At 28.7% G+C, this 21,540-nt stretch overlaps 2 protein-coding genes across 18 annotated transcripts in view; one reads left to right on the plus strand and one right to left on the minus strand.

Moving 5' to 3' along the window:
- The window catches only part of LOC130451862 (patronin), a 91,731-nt gene extending 81,096 nt beyond the window's left edge, over positions 1–10,635 (plus strand). For 12 of the 17 annotated variants that reach the window (XM_056791204.1, XM_056791215.1, XM_056791209.1 and 9 more), the window contains 7 exons: positions 2,265–2,436; positions 2,721–2,813; positions 3,203–3,289; positions 4,707–4,799; positions 7,202–7,432; positions 7,886–8,168; positions 8,769–10,635. In XM_056791204.1, the coding sequence (XP_056647182.1) occupies positions 2,265–2,436; positions 2,721–2,813; positions 3,203–3,289; positions 4,707–4,799; positions 7,202–7,432; positions 7,886–8,168; positions 8,769–8,913 (1,104 nt within the window). In that variant the 3' untranslated portion in view covers positions 8,914–10,635. The remainder of the gene's footprint in view (positions 1–2,264; positions 2,437–2,720; positions 2,814–3,202; positions 3,290–4,706; positions 4,800–7,201; positions 7,433–7,885; positions 8,169–8,768) is intronic. The other 5 variants (XM_056791201.1, XM_056791211.1, XM_056791208.1 and 2 more) reach the window with 3 other exon arrangements.
- A 5,298-nt stretch (positions 10,636–15,933) lies between these two features.
- Positions 15,934–20,470, minus strand: LOC130450909 (uncharacterized). The gene is made up of 4 exons (XM_056789627.1): positions 19,705–20,470; positions 18,568–18,755; positions 16,576–16,757; positions 15,934–16,232 (listed from the first exon to the last, which is right to left on the minus strand). The coding sequence occupies exons 1-4, from the start codon at positions 19,864–19,866 to the stop codon at positions 16,135–16,137; spliced, it is 630 nt and encodes a 209-aa protein (XP_056645605.1). The 5' UTR covers positions 19,867–20,470; the 3' UTR covers positions 15,934–16,134.
- Positions 20,471–21,540: the final 1,070 nt, after the last annotated feature.

Here is a 21,540-nt window from a genome sequence, read left to right on the forward strand (position 1 = left end):
TTCAATCGATATATGGAATTGAATATCAATGATCACTATCACTACATATTATAAAACAAAGTCGTTTGCCACGTCTGTCTGTCTATTTGCGATAAATTAAAAAACTATTGTAAGAATTTTCATGCGGTTTTTATCAATAGATATAATGATTCCTGGGAAAAGTTGAGTGATATGATTTGTCAAGGTTTTGTGTTAACTAGTTTAGATATGACTATATTGCCCTTTTATAGGCATAGAAAAAAGTCTTGAATGACATCTATGGATTTTTTAACGGTAGCTTACTATATTATCTAAGATTAAAAAAATAGTCAAGTAATCGGAAAACTATTTAGACGGATATAGGATTACTCCTTATTTATTTAAATACTTTAATTTCCTTAAACATTTTATACGCATTATTATAATTTTTCCCATATAATTTAAATAATCAAGCGTATTCCTCACACTGGTGAAGGTACTTGCTTTATACAATGTTTAGTTTATGAAAAAAATATGTTTGTATTTATACGTAGTCCGAAACCAGTTATAGTGTTGTATAAAGCAGTTTATTCATGGAATTGTTAAAAGCTCGCAATTTTTTTCGGTTCGTTTCCTTTGTCGTTTCCTTTGCAGACGTAGGTAGAATAATGAATGTTCTAATTCAACTGATAAATGTTATTTGTTATTAGTACGCAAATACACTAAATATTAAAGTTCAGGCAATTGATAAAATCATTAATGGAATTATTTCAACTTATGCCATAATTTCAAGAAGAAAAATCATAATTGGATATAATATTTTTATACCTATCACTTTGGAATGCAGTTGAATACTTTTACATTATTTGGTGACGTGCTTTTTCATTTCCATTGAAATTATAAATTTTTATATCTGAAACCCTATTATTTTTAAAACTGCATTAAAAGTTTATATGTAATAAAGTCAAACACGTTTTAAAGAGTTTCATACAGTATACCTATTGCAGCTATTAAAAGATCTATTTGGACACAAACATGGAATGCACGCATATGAAGAAATCTATTTTTACCCTTATGATATATAGTAGTGCATATGAAGTTTAGACCAGTTACGAAATATATTTCCGATAATTGTGGTCTATAACCTATCCATATACTAGAGGAGGCGAATACAAAGTAAATTCTGAAGTGATATTTTTATTGTAATGCATAATGGTAACACAACAAATAATACTCAATCATAGAAGTATTGGTATACTTTGGTTAGCCTAGGTCTGAATGCTTAGCAATACAGTATTTTAGGGATTGAGTTTTTTGTATTATTACCAGAGGAACCTATTACCTAGAACAAATGATATTTTTACACAATTTTAAAAACGTTCTTACTTACTTTTTTATATATGCAGTTCAGGTTATATCATAGGGAATAGATTTCAATATATTAGTAAACGTAATCGATGTCTATTCTATAAGTACTTCTTCAAATTAACTGCCAAATACGCTAAATAAATAAAGCAATTTCTGATTGACTGGCCTAATAGTTCCTTTTTAAAGTTTGCTCTTCATTTTATGATTTATTTTTGGATTGCACTTTAAGGATGCTTGGTTTCTAAACATCAGTCAGTGTTGTCATTCTTTACCTGGAGTATCTTGAATGATCGTGATTTAATTAAATCACATTTTTTTATTATTCAAATATTTGATGTGAACCTTTCACGATGTCATTTATATATTGGTCTCTGGTAATTATAAATTTTTGTATTAATAGGATAAAAAATAAAAGTTACAGAGAAATACAGTTGTGAACATAAAAGAAATAATAAAATAGCTCTGCAGTTAATAGTGATATTTATAAGTTGGTAAAAAGCAAATATTTATTTTCGTGTGAATCTGGTATATATTGCCAACAATGGTAAATTGAGTTTTTGAATGTGAAATAATTGTGGCTTTTTATTTTAACTTAAATGTTGACTCCGTATTAAATACATCATTTAATTGTTGTTAATCCGATTTGTAATAATCGATCTTGTGTAATTTACATACCTCATATACTTTGAACAAAAAACTTCACTATGAGAGTATAGATTATTCATTTGAAAGACATGACATATTGAAATATTATATAACTATTGTTATAATCAAGCGCGGCATTCATTTTTTATTTAGTTTCTGATGAATAGTGCTTTAGTCCTATACTCCTTTAGCTGAATTTTCACTAAAAAATTTGTTTGTGTACATAATTTGGCAAAACTTGAAGACTACTAAAATATTTTTACCAAGATTATATTTCATATTTATTTTTGTAGGGTAAGACTTTAGACAGGTCTGAACTCAATTCACTGAAGCCTACACCAAAAATGCGACCCAAAGCCAGTACTAGACCTCGACCAAAAACTATACATATTGATAGTGGCTCTGTTCAAATGGCTGAAGGTATGTCGAGTCGAGGAAAAAAAGGTTCAACTTCCAATCTCACAGGTACGTTTTTATTTTATTAAGTTTTATGAATGCCAATTCACTAACAAAGAATTGCATACATACACAGCATCCGTTTTTTTATATGAAACATTTTCCAACGCTGAACTTTATTTATATCTTAGGATACATAAACATAAAGCAACTCTCTTAGAATACCTTGTTAATATATGATGGTACTTTCGTTTTTCTATTGGCTTTTGCTTTTTACATTTATTATTACTAAATTATGTTTTCAACATTATTTATGTTGCATATTTATTTACTATTTTGATTTAAATATTTAGCTTATACCTCTTCCACTATGAAACGAGACTATTACAGAGGTTCCCAAGATAGCTTAGCAGACAGAAGCATGAGCAGTGGCATGCTTTATAAAGGTGTGTTCTTTTGTTTTTTATTTTTATTTTTTTTATTTTATAAATGTGTGTTTGAATTTGAAATATTGATTTACCATATGATGAATTTGACTGACTACAGGTAAAATTGGAGATGAAATAGATTACCTTAATCTTTTCTTTCTTTCTATTAATTATAATTTGAGACGTACCAATCATTTCTGCATATTGGCTATATCCTGAATAGGCTCCGGAAGGATGTCTCGTAATAAATGAGGATTTTAACATTAGTTAAGCCCACCGTTTTTTCACAGCATAGTTTGCGGGCGTATTTAAATAAATACATTGTCATTATAAAATAACTATATTTTCTATATGTATGTGTTTTTTATGAGAAAGCTTAGTGTGTCTTTTGTCATTGTTTATTTCAGATTCCCCGGATGATAGCAGAGGCGTTTCACCATGCCATAGCGCCAACCAAACGCTAGGAAGAAGAAGTTCCTACAAGACTAGTCGTGGTAAGTATAGGATGTTGTGTTGCGTTTGCAGAATACTCTGCACAGACGCTTTCAGGTGTTGTACATGTGAACTGAAAGTAGATTTTTGGTACAAATAGCACGCTACTCTTAATGTACAATCTATTGTTTTCTTCATTTTATTCAATTTTATTTTTGGTTCTTCTGCATCTGTTGATTTTTTTGCTGGATCACTTCATTTTATTTTGGAAAAATTAGTGTTTGAAATGCAGGGTAGACGAGAAAATGCTGTACAATACAGATTTTGGTGCAGGTGAGTTTTTAGTTTCTGTATTATAGAAAATCACTTCATATTTTTGTTGGATTTTTATTACCTTTCTTTGTAGACTCTTCATCACTGTTCGAACTCACTAGTTAAATTATATATTGAAATATCCCTTTAAAATAATCAAAATCTCATTTTTAACCTACATCAAATGTTTTATAGTTTTATTCTGTACTAAAACATGAGAATGTTTTGAGTGTTGAAGATATAAATCGTTTTGCTCAAATAATAAAATTGATCTGCATACGAAAAATTTGGAATTCAGTAATTTTCTTTATTTTAAATCATCGGCTTCATTCAATTCTTTGTAGATTATTTAAAAATAAATGTATTTTGCAAGAAGACAAGAAATATTTTGAATAGATTTCTTGCAACCATTTCCAAACCGATTAATTCTGTGGGGTTGATTCTGACTTAACCGGGAAAGTTAAGCAAAATGGGGTAGAATATGTAATTTATCACTTGTAAACTTGCAGTAGACGAAGAGCAAATCTCTCTTGTACCGCTTAATAATATGATGATCACGAAAAGAAGTACACAAAATATTGATGTATCGAAATTCTATGTTCTAAATTTCATGTTAATATTGTTTCACTCACTCTTCACAGATTACCCAGAAGGTATACTGATATCCTTACAGTTACAGATTTTCTAAAAATTGACTTATTTGATTTGTTTTTGTACGTAATTTCTTGTCGATTTTTGCTGAAGTTCTACTTTGCTCTATTCATCTACATTTTCTATTGGATTATATAAGACCTCTGTAGTTTGCAAAAATGTACATTATTATTCATAATTCCGACACCCCTTTTTGTACCCCATTATTCTAGGTCATACAGCATTAGCATTAAAACGAGTGTAAATGTATATGTCTTTTTCGAAATTCAATAAATAAATTGTAAAGACAATTTTTCAGTGAATTAACTTTACTCTACTCATGCCGAAGGTGTATATACATGTATAAACACCTTAAGTATGCGTTTGTTTTGTAAAATGATTACCAAAAATTGCTTCAAAATCTGTGTTGTCGCAGCGAAAAGGGAATGGTTGTAGTCAGAAATGGAGTCTTATCAAAATCACAAAGTACAAAACGAATTGGCGAGTAGTGTATGTATGTTAACGATATTTTTACAGACCCCTCTCCTGCTCAGGTACGCGGCAGACCTAAGTATTCGGCTTATCAAAACTTTAAAGGGCGCAAGTCTAGCTCTATGATGAATTTGTACGGTAAGACACGATCTTTTCCGCCTGGTTGTAGGTATTTTCTACGTTCATATTGCTAGATGTCTTGAGCTGTGGGGCATGATGTTCTTACATATTTTTAAATTTATTTCACACAGTTTCATTTTTTTGGTTGATTGGTTCCCTGCTGTACTTCTCCCGCAAAGGTGACATCACTTGTATAATAACTTTAGAAAATGAGCTTTATTCTGTTATAACTACAAAGTGTGGGGATGAGCCTAATACAATGTATTATCTTGAATTTTAAAAATATACTTGATATTGAAATTCGGAAATGATTGTCAATAAATTATATACACAATTAACAAAATGGTGATATAAATGATTACTAAATATGATGTTACAAGATAATTATTAAGAAAAGTGCAGGAACAAATAGAGTCGAAGGTATAAAACATATTTAAAGCTACGGGGTGTGTAATAATTATATAACAAATTACATAAAAACTGCTCAAACTCAAGTTTCCCTATCTGCACTATGACTTATAAAAATTTTATTGGTGAATCATTGTGTGTACTAAAGTGATTTCTTGATATATTATTTAGACTTGAGTGGCCAGTTAAAAATAGAAATACTTAGTTATTATACAAGTTGATGGTCTTCTTTGTAAATTATACATATTTTGTTCATTCTTAGCTGGTGATGGTGTTTTTATTTGGTTGTAAATATAAGAGCTGTTTGGTTATAGTTTATTTATATTCCCGCCTGTTGTAACGTGACTGTTACAGTTTTCAAATCTTTATGTATTGAAGTTACTGTTTAATGGATTTTTTCTGTTCTAGTCATTAACAATAAGTTCCAGCGAATTTATGGTATCAAATCATGATATATTCACAAAGGATGATCTTTTTTAACCAAAATTTGGTCGAACTTATTTTTCAATGTTATTGTTAATTTTTTTGAAATAATTTTAATAAGAGTTATTCAGTTTAGTAAGTTATGATCATAGACATCATAAACAATACACCTGGCTTACTGTTAAACCTGTGATACCTCCGATGTAGCCAACACATTTGGGGATCTTGCCTATATTATGTAGATTATACTAGAAGTTGTATTAGAAATTACGTGTACAAACTTATTATATTATCATCGTTACAGCGATTTTTATCATTTCGAATTAAAAATTAGTTTCTATCATTTCAATATAAATAAATCTTCAGAATGCTACATATGGTTTGCCAATGTTCTTACTAGCTCACAGTATCACACACAATGTATATGCGTTAATACGTAAGTTGGGGCTCTTGTTCTATGATTTTGGTGGTTACTACACTTTCTGTGCATTAATAAATAAATATCATTTTTTCGGTTCAAATTTTGCCAGTTATTGCTTGCTATTTTTTTGAGTTTGAAATAGCTTTACTTTTCGAAATTATTTTATTATATTTCAAATAATCGCCTTAACAAGAATAAACTATCCGATAAGGATTATTTAAATTGTCTTTTTAGTTATGGTAATTTTCCAAAGGATTAAAAAATGTAATTAATATGTAATGTAATTGCTTCTCACTTCACTAAGTTAACTTTATCATATACACTAATCTTGAATGCATTGGGAAAAGGTACAATATCTATAACAAGATAATATAAAATAAATAAGACGACAAATTAAAACATAGGTAATAATGTATGTAATGTATCACAGAATGTTTTAATCGTTGATTTGAGTCATTTTTTTTCAACTCTATTTCTATTAAACATATGCGTAACTACCTTATACCAAATTCATGCATCTACCATTCTCTTATTCCTTGTCAGATACTGTAACTTCCTTTCTTCTTCAAATATATATCTTTCTGTGCTTCTTTTTTAAGTTGGATATCATCTTTTCTATCCTTACTTTAGTATAAGAGCAATTACACTACCTAGTTTTTCATTATTATAGCTCTTTAAATACTTCTTCACCCTAGAAAAGAAATTGAGTATGCCTCATCCATTTTGTATTTTCCTTTGTATCTTCATTATTTTTCATCTTAACGCAATTTTGTTTGTGCTTTATGACCATAACTTTCACAACCAAGTTTTATTTTCAAAATATAAAGTCATAGAATTCTTTGCTTAGTAAGAAATCTCAGGTATGAGGATTCATCAAATTCAATATATATTTGAAATTATCTTTTATCAATTATAGATTTATAGACAAATTCCCCACCTCTAAGGAAATATTTAAGCTACTTAAGTGTGATTAACACTTTATAATCTTTTATTTCCGAAAATGTCTAATCAATTTCATCTTCTTATTTTTGTTGGTGGCTATATAAAACCTTTTGTTGGAGGTATCTGTATACACCAATTATTAAAGGTATTGAAATAGTGCTAATATTTTGTGCGTTTCTTGAATCCTTTCTTTCTATAATATATAAATGTATTCAATTTTCTTCAGGATCAAGTACCGATCAAGATAGTCTAGCATACAGGTACGGTGACACTGATTCAGGTTTAGGTCGTGCAACACCTCCAAGAAGAGTGCCGTCTCCTGGTATGAGTATGAGACATCTTCCATCACCTTCTGGACCAGGTAGCTTACCAGGTTTGATGAGTAAAGGTAGAAGAATGTTCGACGACGGATCCAGTGATATCAGTTCAACACCTAGCAGTATGATGGATTATAATGGTAAATTTTAGAATGTATTTGTGATGAGGAACAATCTCAAAATATCCAGTTACTCATTTTATGTTAACTCAACTATTCATTCTTGCTTATAGTAAAGTTTTATGTTAAAAACGCTACTTGCAGTAAAGAATGTGGCTGCACATCTATTATGATTAGCATACAATTCAATGAAATATGAATTAAGTTAAACAAGAGTATGATGTTTCTGGAAGGCATAAAGATTTGTAAAAATGATCGGGGTGTGGTAAACAAGAATAATTGTAGACGAAGATTATGGAAATTGGAAAAGGCACATTTATATTGAAAATTTTGTTTTAATTTCTAATAACCAGTATTATTGATAAATGCTGCTGTTCCAAATTAAAGTCGATGTTGAGATGTATGTTTTCTCAAGTAGTGCATATTTTCTAATTCAGAATTTATACGATGTTTAATGATTTTCGATGGTTTTAGGTCCAAGATTATACAAACAACCTGCCACCAAATCGAATAGAAGTATTATGTTAAATGCTGTGGAATATTGCGTTTTTCCTGGCGCAGTGAACAAAGAAGCGAAAAAACGAGTTCTCGAAGAAATTAATAGGTCCGAAAGTAAACACTTTTTAATACTGTTCCGTGACGCAGGATGTCAGTTTAGAGCTCTCTATTCTTATTGCCCCGAACGGGAGGAAATTAATAAATTATATGGAACGGGACCTAAACAGGTTAACGACAAGATGTTTGATAAATTTTTCAAGTAAGTGGTTTTTCCTTGTTTTAATTACCATCGAATGTGATAATTAAAGTCGTTGCTTAAATTGTATCTGATAAAACCCACATTATAAATTGTAATTTTAAGCTAACCTCACATAAGTATTACGGAAAAGTGCGTATGTAAAAATTATATTGTAAGTCAAATTCCAGAACGACTATTTACATATAATTATAGTCCACTATTGAAGTTTTTTTTATAATAGTACTGAATGAGTTTTATACAAGATAATATGCCATATACCTTTAAGAGCCTAGTAAACTATAACCTTTCCAATTATATTATCATTTATTTATATATATACACAGAGCGGTTTTTTATTGGAAATATGTATGAATGTATGTCAATAATAAAATTTTACTACAATAATTAATTAAGACTAAGACGTCTTTACAATAATATATATATATATATATATATATATATATATATATATATATATATATATATGTGTGGTATTTATTTGGAATTTTTATATGTGATAAGCTTGTCTGAAATTATGTAATTGAATTAATAGAATAAAGTGTCGTAAACGAAATATTTTCGATACGATAAGTGTACTTGATGACATGTTTTTCTTTTCAGATACAACTCTGGTGGAAAATGTTTCTCTCAAGTTCATACTAAACATCTAACTGTAACGATAGATGCTTTTACGATCCACAATTCGTTGTGGCAAGGCAAGAAAGTAAATCTTCCAAATAAGAAAGATATGGCGTTAGTTATCTAAGTGAAGAAGAAATGAATTAAACAGAATTGTTAAAAAGTCATCTAATATATTTGTATTATTTTTGTTAATGCTTTATTAAAAGTTATTACTTTTTTTGTTGTATGCATTTGTCGAACAAATTTTACTTAATTTTTACGTTAATGATATTGTTCATTACAGAATAATCATTTTTTTGGCTGAGATAATATTTGCCACTTTTTTACGAAGAATTTTTGAGCGTTTTTTACCTTTTTTCATTTTAGATTATGTGCCTTTTCTATGTATATTTAAGTATTCATTGTGGTATTGTTTCCGTGAAATCATTTTTATATGTAAGTAAACTTTTTTATTTGTGCCAATAAATAAATCAACTTGAACTATCATAAAAAAAGGGGGATATGTACTTGCTTGCTGTACACTATTCTGTCCATGGAGAAAAACAATAAAAAGTTTCTTATTAGTGTCATTCCAGTTAAATGATTAGATTAGACAAATGCAGGGCTGTTTTTGGTAAAACTTAGTTTCGATGTTGATTTGCAGCTTGCCATTTGTAACAAAAAATAGATATTTTTAACAAAATAAAAGTGCCGCTGGAAACCTGCATCGACATTTTACCTGTTTTGTAAGTCTCTTTAAAAATTTTCGCTTAAAGATGTTTATATATAAATTTGGTTATTAAAAACGATGCACTAGCCTTAAGACACATTTGTTAGATGTAAGGTGGAATTGTGTGTCTCAGAAAATAAATTTGAATTGTAAGGAATGATTTTCAGTCAAGATTGTTCAATTTCAATCACATAATTTCAGAAAAAATTTTATTATTAAGAATACAGGAGCTGTATTACTGTTATGTGGAATTTTTAGTTTGTGGTATTTGGTGCATAGAAAAGAAAATTGTGAATCTGTTGTTACGAGTTGAGTAATATTTTGTTTTTAATTTTCACGTTTTTTGTCTTATCTTTTTCTATAATGTCCAGGTTATGCATAGGTATGCCATTGATACCAATTGCTTTCCGTTCTTATTTCTTTTTTAATATCTCTAAAATTATTTATGTGTACTTACCATGAATTCAGCCACAAAAACTTCCGACTTCTAAACATATGTAAGTGTTGGATGCAACTGTCAACAAAATTGTAGAAATACTAGGTCTTTCCTTCTCCTGAATAGCCAGTACTTCATTTATTATTATTCTTATAATTATTGGAAAATTGTGTTTTTTGATAATTTGCACTCACGTTATTTTAATTGGTTTATTTGTTCATTATATCAAGTATTTATTAAGCTGAAACTCTATCCAGATCAATTTATCAGTGGGCGGTATACTATTTTCCAACTATAACGCAGATTACTTATGCCATTTGATCGTAAAATGCGAAGGCACATTACATTATCCTGATGGACTGATATTTTAGAGGTGATAATGAAACATATAGTCTCTTGTTATAAAAGTTTTGTGTAATGAAAAATGAATCATACATTGGGTTTGTTATTTTTTTCTAATATTTCAATATTTTGCATCTTGACTGGAATATCAAATTACGAAGTTTGTGATCCTAAGCTATATTCCAAGCCTTAATTTTTTTTTACCTAATTATTGTGTAACATTTTTTTTATTAATACAGCATTACACTAATCGTTTCATGTCTGTACATATTATGTTTTTATAATATATGAAATATTTATTAATTATACACTTGTATGAATCAAAACAATTAAAACGTCAAATAAAACTTCATAACCCATTATGCAGTTTTATTTTCTACCAACTACAAAATGTTATTTTCATGCTACTGTGGAAAATTCATATAAGAAAGACTAAGAAAAACCAGATATATGTGAATAATAGCATCATTGAAAAAGTGTTTGTTGGGTAATCAAGGTGACAATCTTGGGAAGTTTGTCAAAAAATCAAAATAAAATGTAAGTCTAAAACTTTCAAGTAATCAAAATCGTCTCACCCCATTATCTAATTATTTGAAAAATATTTTGAAAAAAAATTTACATCAAAACAAATACCATATCAAAAACACATGGGATTTCAAAGAAAAAATTAAACTTAAAAATTCCTAGCGAAAATGTATTTATTTCGCTAGATGTGGTTTCTTTATATACAAATATTTCTATTTCCATTGTGAAAAATATATTGATAAAAAATTGGACAAAATTAAAGAATAAAAAAATATACAGAAATACCTCGAAACGAATTTATAAAAGCTATAGAACTCACACTAACAACAACGTACTTCAAATATGAAAATGATATACAAATATACCAACAAATTGATGGTTGCTCTATGGGGGATTCAATTTCAAGTGTTACAGCACAATTACTAATGGAATATTTCGAGGAAACTGTTTTAAGCAAACTTGATATGAATATTCCATTCTTTTTCCGAAATGTAGATGATTGCATTACTGCCATACCAAAGAATCAAATTGAAAACATAAATAAAAAATTCAATTCTTATCATAAACAGCGAGTGAAATAATAGAATCAATTTTCTTGATGTCACATTATATAAAATTAATAATAACATAAAAACAGAATTGTATACAAAACCACCTTGGTCATCAAGATATTTGAACTTCAATTCATGTGATCCTATGTCACAAAAAAGATCAGTGATAATAAATTTGGCTGATAGATGTATCCAACTATCAGATCCTGAATTTAGATGCTTAACTATTCAAAAAGCAAAAACTGCATTGAAAAAAATAATTATCTGGAAGAAATTATAAATAACATATTCAAGAAAAGGATAAACAGATCCTACAATCAATTTAAAATCAAAATAAAAACAAAACATCAAAACATAAAACATTTTTCCTTACCATATATACAAGGACTTTCCCAACAATGGGGAATTCTCCTATAACCAAAGTCATGTTAAATTATTACAAATAATGAAAGTTCAACGAATTTTAGACACATATTCGGTACTTTTTTTAAAAAGAAATGTCTACCCTGTTAAATTTTATAAAAAAGATTGGACATTTAATTTTTAAAGCGTTTTGTTTCTAGTTCAATATTTGGCAACCTCGCATAGGTGTGATACTTGTTCTCAATTCTAATTGGTTGAATAACGTAGGTAGACGTGATTATATCTGTAATCTGATTGGTCATTTGATTATTTACTTTGTCTTTCCTTTTCTGTTACTTTTAAAACGACAAAGAAAACAAGCAAGCCCTGTATTTTAATAAACATATATAAATATAACCTCAAATTTTTGTTTACATATTTGTTGATGAATTTTGTAGTTATCAAAGTGAGATTGAAAATAGTTGTGTAATAGTGTGAAAATGGCTAAGGTTGAAACTGATTTTATTAAAGCTGATTCAAGCAATTTACCCCGTGTTACTTCAGAAATGATAGCAAATTATTTTGTTGAAAATGCAAACTATATAAGTGTGGAATCACTTGGAAAAGAACACATGAGGTAAGAATTCATTTTTAATATAGCATATTAAAATATTTAATAAACTTAGTACTTTTAGTTTATTTGCAAATAAATACCTTTTTCATACACTGAATGTTTTTTTAATTTGATTTTAAATCAGCAAGACAATTACAGCTTCGAAGATTTATGAGTCAAACCGATGTAAAACAGAAGGTTCTTTACTCGAGAAAATTTTTGGTGCTACAAAAATTGTACAGACAAAAGCCATGGAGAGAGGCTTAGAAGACAGGGTTGTAAAATGCATTGAAAATATATATGGAATTGAAACAACAAAATGTGGACTTGTTTTAAATAATATGTTACCAGAGCCTCGCCTGATGCCATTTCAAGTGATGCAGTCCTAGAAGTGAAATGCCCATTGACTAGTATGAGTAATTTTGTCAAGGATGGAAAAATTATTGAAAAATACATGGGTTAGATGCAGTTGCAAATGAAAATGTGTAAGAAGACTAAAGCAATTTTTGCAGTTGCAGATCCAGAATTTGAAACAAATAATAAAATTTTTATACATAATGTTACATGTAATGAAATTTATTGTAACGAGTTACTTGAAAATAGTTTACTATTCTGGAAAAAATACGTATTTCCAAAGTTAACTAGGATTTATAAATAAAATAGTTTCACAATGTTGTATTCTCATTTTTTAGTTGTACATAACTTATCTCAAAAATAGTTAAATATGTATATACACCTAAAAAACAAACAGCAATATATAGTAAGTCAATCTCAATAATCCAAACCTAATCAAAAAAATGTATCCTTTAATTTAACCTTTTTCAAAACTACTAGTATGTCTCTTTCTGATATAAGCTTATAAATATATATATAATTTTCACTAAATAGTAAACTTCACAAGTTAAACCTAAATCAAATCGAGGGTGCATTTCAATCGCAAGGATTTCTCTTTTTTTACTCAAATTTTTAAAGTCTACATTTTGTTCCTCGTATTCACTTAGATCACTGTTAAATTGTTCTTCACTAGATGTAGTTTGTAACCATGAAGAAGTACTAGAAGAAGTAGATGGCAATGTCTCCAAGTACATTTCATTTCTAGTATTTTTAGATGTAGTTGAGATGCATGGATGTTCAGGTTCACTATTTTCCTCACCCTCAGATGATATTTCTTATTTTTGTTGAAGTTGTGAAAAACTGAAATTTTTGCAACTATCTTGTAGAAATAAATGAGGTGTAATGCCAGTTTTAATACGTGGACTTTTCCCAGTTCTCATGTAAAAAGAAAAGTCTATAGAATCTTCTTTTAACGGAAATTATAGTATTTTCAATAAACACAATATTAAATATGTTGTATTACTTACATTAAAATGATCTTCACAACAATATAATGTTGTTTTTACTAATGTACGCCCAACAGCATCAAACCAAGATTTTCTCACTACTGGGTTTCTCGGAACAAATATAAATAATTTATGGGGTGTACTTTCCGATGAATTTAAACATGAAGATAAAAAACACAGCTTTTTCATATTGAAATATTGATTATTTATCCTGAAAACACAAACTGTATAAAAATCAACCTTACATTCTTTAATTTTTAAACTTACTCTCAATGAGGGAATGAAATAATATTATAATGTTTGTATCTAGTCATAAAATTTAAATAAGACACTGATAAGTCATAAAATTCACAATAAACTCGAAAAAATTACAACTAAACTACCTTGTATAACCGCAACAACAACAACCGTAACAAATAGTTAGGTTATTTACGGCATAGGAACACAGATATTCCATAAACAGCTGTTTCATTTCCTTCTCTGTCTTGTTTGTGTTTTTGGGATCTTCCGTTTCTGTCTCGGAGAAGGCATGCTAAAGCGCTATTGCCAACATGTGCAGTAGCAACAAAACGCTTTAAAGTTTAAAAACCAACATTTCTTATTATTATTTTAGGTATTTAGAGAGTGAATTAAAAATTAATTTATATTTAATATATAGTTATTTGATGTGAACTTTCATTTAATACAAAAACCCAAATTGAGGAGAATTACCCATTATCGAATTATTTCAATAAATATGATATTAGTATAATTTATAAAGGACATAATACATTATCCAAATATTTCACTAAATTGAAATCTAAAACACCAAAAAACAAAAGAAGTAATATTATATATCAATCAAGTGCATTGTACTAATTGTGACGATGTCTACATAGGGCAGACATCTCAGTATTTAGAAAATAGACTAAGAGGTTAGGTTAAAAAATATAAATTCAATTATAAAGATTCAAAAATTCTTGAAACGAAAGAGCGAAAAAGCTATAAATGATAAAAAACTTATAGCTCTATTTTGTAAATTCTAATAAAACTACGAACAAATTTCTAGTTTGATTTTAGTCTTATTTTGATATTCATGATGAAGGTGATCTATCGATCAATATAAATACGCAAGTTGTCATTGTCCATATCATATTTTGATAAAGACTTGAAGAAAAGTCGAAACGTCAATTTTATCTATCTTTCAAAAAAATTTAAAAAAACTTATTTTGAAACAGAAGATACCTAAAATCAAGATAATATATATGTATGAGTGTGTGTGTGTGTGTGTGTTAGGGATACGAAACTATCGATAGTTTTTGACTATCGATAGTATCGATAAACTATTGGGACTATCGAATACTATCGATAGTAATCAAGAAACGAGAAGTTGGAACATGATAAGTTCAAGTTAAGCATACAGACACTTATTTCAAAAGAATACATTTTTCAAAATCTATCTTCACTGCAAAGTCCGGCTGAATTTGCTAAATGATACATTTTGCTGTCTGCATGCACAGGTAGAGAAGCAAGAAGATACAAAAAAAGAAGAATAGCCGCGAAAGGCGGTTAAAGGTGTGTGTTAACCATAGAGATATTACAGATAGAGTAGGCATGCTATAGGCGCCCATACAAGTGGGAGCGTCTGGCCGATAGAAAGAGAGAGAGAATAATTTATGTATTGCTGTCTCTGTCTAATGGCGCATGCGCGTTGATTAGATTTCGTGTACGCACTTTACCATTGCCCATTGAATCAGAGACACGCATGCGCAGTACGCAACAAAAGAAAGAGATAGAAATGCATAAATGATTCTCTTTCTCTTTTCGTTCACAAGACGCTCTCACTTGTAGGCATGCCTACTCTATGGTGTTAACACTCTTCCAGAAGTTGGCAGTCCTGTCGCTTCATTTTCAATGGCTCTCCGAAAACATCATAAATTTTCCATAGAGATATTACCAATAGAGTAGGCATGCCTACAAGTGAGAGCGTCTTGTGAACGAAAAGAGAAAGAGAATCATTTATGTATTTCTATTTCTTTTGTTGCTTACTGCGCATGCGTGTCTCTGATTCAACGGGCAACGGCAAAGTGCGTACGTAACCGGTACGTCTGTAAATATTGTGATAAAGATTATTAAACATTTGTTGTCGAATATGCCCTACTACTGCGTTCTCTGCAAAAAAGAGCCAATACCTGGAGATAAAAGTCGCAGTTTATGCACGCATGTTCAAATAGTTCTGGATTTTTACACTTCCAAATAATAAACGAAATGTTAAAAAAAACATGGATAAAAACAACGCTTTCTCAGTTTGTCTTTTTTTTATTTGCACGTAATATCAAACATATCAAACACGAATGTTCTAGACAATTAAATCTATTCAAAATTTATATTTAGATAAATAGATAAGACTATCTTTCAACTGGAATATAATTAATCCTAGGGCTATGTACCCCTATTGGCATTTAATCTGATCAAATCAACAAAATCTATTTGTTGGACTTAATAAAATTATGGAAGTATAGCGATGTCAGCACATGATCTAAAATGCTCTTGAGGTCCACATCCGATTCCTTGTGTACCATTTTCACAGACACCCCAATTATTACCTGTAACATTTAGAAATATTATCGCTTATGGAGCTTTCACAATTATTAATTTGATGTTGAATTTGATACCTTAACAATTCAAAGAATATCATAATTGCAATTACATGTTTATTGGGTTTATAAAAACGAAAAAGTCTGAGAATAAAAATGAAATTATTCCAAATTATAGAACAATCAACTTCTTTTTGTCAAAAATATAATTTATTTGTTTGAAAAACACCAAGTAAAATAATTCCAAATTAATAGTCTATTCTTGAATTTGCAGTCACCAAGAAAATTAGTAGTTGTGTTGAAAGTTGATTTATACCAATATAGTTGCGGATACTAAGTAAACAAAATATACCTGTTCTGTACGTCCACCTTAAAACACATCGAGGGCAAGTTATATTTGGAAGTACAACTTGATTTTGTACAATATAATAATCACTTTTGATAGGAAAATTTTTGGAACCATCTTCAAGAAGCAAATTGACGAAACATTCCTCACCTGGTTCAGGTAAATCTGGATCGGGTAACTCACATAAACTGCAATTTAGGCAAAAAATATTAATTTAATTTCAATATTAGCCTGTCAATAATAAATACAGGATGAAAATAACAAAGAGAAATTAACTTACCAAAAGTGCATTGAAAAAAAAGGGATTAATATTTTGAAAACTCACTAAAAGTTATAACATAATGGACATATAATAACAAAATGGAAGAACTGGTAACAATAAAGGGGCATAGAGGAAAACATTGGAAAAGAAGGAGAAAGACTGAAAAATTACACCAGGAAAAAAATTATTGAATTATCGAAGAGAATGTAATAGATAAAAATACTTATTCTAAGAGATAGCTCATATATATATATATATATATATATATATATATATATATATATATATATATATATATATATATATATATATATATAAATGCATCGAAATGTTCTTGATTTTAGGTCTCTTCTGTTTTAAAATTAGTTTTTTTAAATAATTTTTGGAAGAAAGATAAATTTTGACGTTTCGACTTTTCTTTAAGTCTTTATCAAAATATGATATTGACACTGACAATTTGCGTATTTATATTAATTAATACATCATGAATATCAAAATAGAAATTTATTCTAATATATTGGGAAGAACGTCTTATTTCGCCATCAGATGCAAAAAAAATTTTTCTTCATCACTTTCGCTTACTATTTCTCATGAAAAGGATACAGTTTTCTAACAATTTCTTCATAGAGTCAAGAGTATCATAACAAAAAGGTTAACGAATAAGAAAATAGTTTCAATAATGTATATTACGAATCAAATTAGACTGTAAATACTCAGATATTGAAAATGTAGAGCAATTACATAACACATATTTACTTTAAAATTCTGAATTTACTTATAGTTTATCATATTTTTGACGAATGATTCATATTGGGTTGTTGTGATAATATATTTTTCCTTTATAAAACGAAGTATCAAGTATTTATATAAGGTTGTTGTGTAAATATCTAAATTTTTATTACAACAAATATTTTGAATTGCATAGGTAAACTTAGATTTTAAATTTTTGGGTTATTTAAATATGTTTATTGGTAATGATTTAAAAAAAATGTAGTTACAAATATGAAAGAACACTTTCAGCAATATCGCCTTAAGTGAAATTCGGATACAACGTACTTCGCTAATTGCATTAAGAAACGAAAAATTGATGTTAGAATAACCACTCATCTCGAATTTAAATAAAATACATGATAGGGGTATAAAGAGCGTCTCACTCGAAGACCTGTTTAGGACAATTATTTAAAACGATTGCTTTCTCGTGTCTAGTAATGTGAGAAACCAAATCAGTTCGCAATAATCTACAATAGGAAAGAAATATACTCTTAAGTAAGAAGAAAGGTAAGAGACGACTTCATACTGCGGAATTATGGAATTTTGCACGAGAATTCTTGGCTGGACAATGGCATCTCTCAAAAACAAATAAGAAGTTAAGTTGAAAATACTGAAACTTTACCTTTTATTCTGACCTTTTTTTCAATGAGCGTTTTTTACGCATTATTTTATATATCTAGTAGAATAATTTTAAAAAAATATCCTGTAAAAATATGAGAAATTCTAGAAATTGAATAACAGCTTCTAGTCAGATTTTCCAAAAATCTATTTTTTCAATTTTAAAGATAATGATGATTCAAATTTCATGAACTCATTTATCAAAGCAGACTATATCACATTGGCATGTTTGCAAGTATGAGAAACAAATATCTATTTAAATACCCGTTTTTTGTAATAGCACAGAATAGATATAATTCAACAAGATATGCTGGCGTAATATGTAATTACATTTATTTGTTGAATACCTGTACGTGAAATATCCTAAATGGTTAGCTGTGAGAGTAACTAAAACACCTAGAACATCTCCAGGTTGATAAGTTCCTACAATTATACCAAGACCATAAGTTCCTCCATTTTCATTGTCTTGAGGATGAGGAGCGTCATATCTGTCACCACAGACTCCACATTTTTGGCCATTTAACGTATTTTGAACCTAAAATTCAACGTTGAAGCAATTGAAAATATATCTATAACTATCAGGTATAAAAGTTAATTTCGAGGTAGTTTAATTAGTATTTAGGATTCGCTAGAAGATCCGAAGATGCCAACAGCTAATAGTAATTTCAACACTGTTCGATTTAAATATTGAGAATTAATGTGCTGTTGTAATTTGAAAAATTATACTTGGTCTTTTTGAAAATCATTTGACATGTTCAGTCAATCAGAAAATAATTATCCGGAAAAAATGATAAACAACATATTCAGGAAAAAGATAAACATATACTACAATCTATTAAAAAACAAAACAAAAAACTTTTTCCCTCGACATATGTACAAGAACTTTCCCAACAATTATCGAATTATTTCAATAAATATGATATTAGTATGTCATGAAGGACAGTATTTGTTTTGATATAACATTTTTTTCAAAATATTTTTCAGATAATTAGATAATGGGGTAAGAGATCTTTGAATACTTGAAACAATCGGTCGAAGGAAAATGTCAAGTTTGTGCAGTTTCGTTATAACGAAATCAAGTCATAAAGGAGATAGTACATTATCCAAATATTTCACTAAATTGAAATCTAAAACACCAAAAACCACAAGAAGTAATATTATATATCAAGTGCCTTATACTGATTGTGACGCTGTCTACATAGGGCAGACCTCTAAATATTTAGAAAATAGACTAAAAGGTTAACGTTAACGAACCATGAAATATCAAAAAAACATAGAAAGGAACTAAAATTTTAGGTCTCTTCTGTTTTAAAATCAGTTTTTTATATATATACTTTGTTACAAATTATACTTCCGAAGAAACCAATGTCTAAGTGTGATAATTGGTCGGTATTACTTCACTTTTATTTTAACTTATAAAATATAACTTTACTTGAATCATTTGACACGAGCTTGGAAGTAATGAAGTAAATTCTTTTACTTACATAAGCTCCTCCACAATAAACTTCATTATCATTATAATTAATAGGAGCTTCGGGGTGGGTTCTCCACAATGAACTTCTGCCAGGCGGTATTAACATCATACCGTGACCTGAGATTGCAGCCACAAGAGAAGTAACAATAATAAAGCAAAGTTCTGAGACCATGTTAATCGGATTCTGAGAATTGTTTCTTCCAAAATTGACACGCTTTTTTAACTGTATCCAAATATTTCATCCTTTATATATAATTGTGGAATTTGATAAGATTACATCTTTTGTTTTCTGTTATTAATCACTATTTTATTTAGGAGTTAGTGTTTTGGTTATCAAATAATATATCATCTTATTAAGTAAAAATCTGTTATAAATATTTACCTCGAATTTTATTATCAGGTGAGTTCACTCCTACCGAATTTAATGAATTGGGGTCATATCTGGTTTTATTTGTTCAATTGATACATTGTACAATTTCGGATGAATGAAAAATTAATTCGCGAATAAATATTTTTTCAGTATATTTATCATCCCTAACACTTTATTAATATATTTTATAATTTCTCAAATTTAATATTTTGGTCATATTTTTTAATAAACAAAGTGAATTCCACGAGTTTGCTTTTATTGTTTCTCTGCAGCTCTTTAACATGAAATCTTGTCCAAAGAAGACTAAAATATTGTGTCTGATTCCCTTTCTCATATGGTCGTTTGATTTTTTTATCACTTTTTATGATTTTTAATTCCGCTGAGAAGATAGTGGTGAATAATTTGATGGATTCCATCTCATTCCTTGAACTTGATCAATTTTCTGTTATATCTTATAAATATCATGTCTGACAACAATACTCATATTTCTCTCAAGACTTCGTTTCAAAATTCGTATTGTTATCAATTAATCTCTCAAAATATTTACCGTTTTCATCATTTCAATACTTAAATCCTGTTTATTTTCCCACTTTCCCGCATTAGGTTATTACTCTTTATTGTTGATTTATCACTTGAGAATTTAATCAATATGACATATACTATTTCAGTGGTTAACTGATACATTACAATAAAATGTTTTATATTGGATTATATGGCTTCGTAAATACTATTAATAATTTACTTTTAAATTTATCATAACAAAATTCGAATGACTAATCATATTATTCTTTTAGGAAAAGAGATAATATCAGTTTCTTATTTGAAACCCATTCAAGAACTAGAGTATCATTATTCTCTCACGACGATTTTATATAAAATCCTAGGCAAATCTCATCCATTACTGTTTAGAGATATAGTTGATTTTGGCGTTGAAATAATGAACAGTTCTTTAATATTGTTATCAACCGTATAAAAATTTAAACTCAGTCATGAGCTTTATAGATTACAATGTAAAATATTCTCAATTAGATACATGATTCAATCTTTCTATTGATTTAACGATTCAAATCAAGAATTTCAGCTACTTGACTATTGGAATGACCCCAAATAATTGAATATAACTGGTGGTTTAGAATTATGTAGTACTGATAGTATTTCAAAAAATAAGGGTATTTATTTCTTGGTGTACTTTTTTTCTAAAACTGTTAATCCAATGGAATTAGTTCAAAAATTGTATCCTTGACTTTTCGACATGATAAGAGTGCTCTTGTAATAATTCGACATCACAATCTTCGATCCATTAAACTTTGAGTTACATATGTACAAGTATGTATAGAATGGCGGTGAGATGAAATTAATTATCTTAATATAGCAATTTCAATATTATTCTAATATCTCACTCTTCAATTTATTTGACAGATGCCTACAAAAATATAAGGTTTTTATTTCAGCCATTCAGCCACTCAAACGGTTATG

Source organism: Diorhabda sublineata, chromosome X, assembly GCF_026230105.1.
Source record: "Diorhabda sublineata isolate icDioSubl1.1 chromosome X, icDioSubl1.1, whole genome shotgun sequence".
Classification (NCBI taxonomy): Eukaryota; Metazoa; Arthropoda; class Insecta; order Coleoptera; family Chrysomelidae; genus Diorhabda; species Diorhabda sublineata.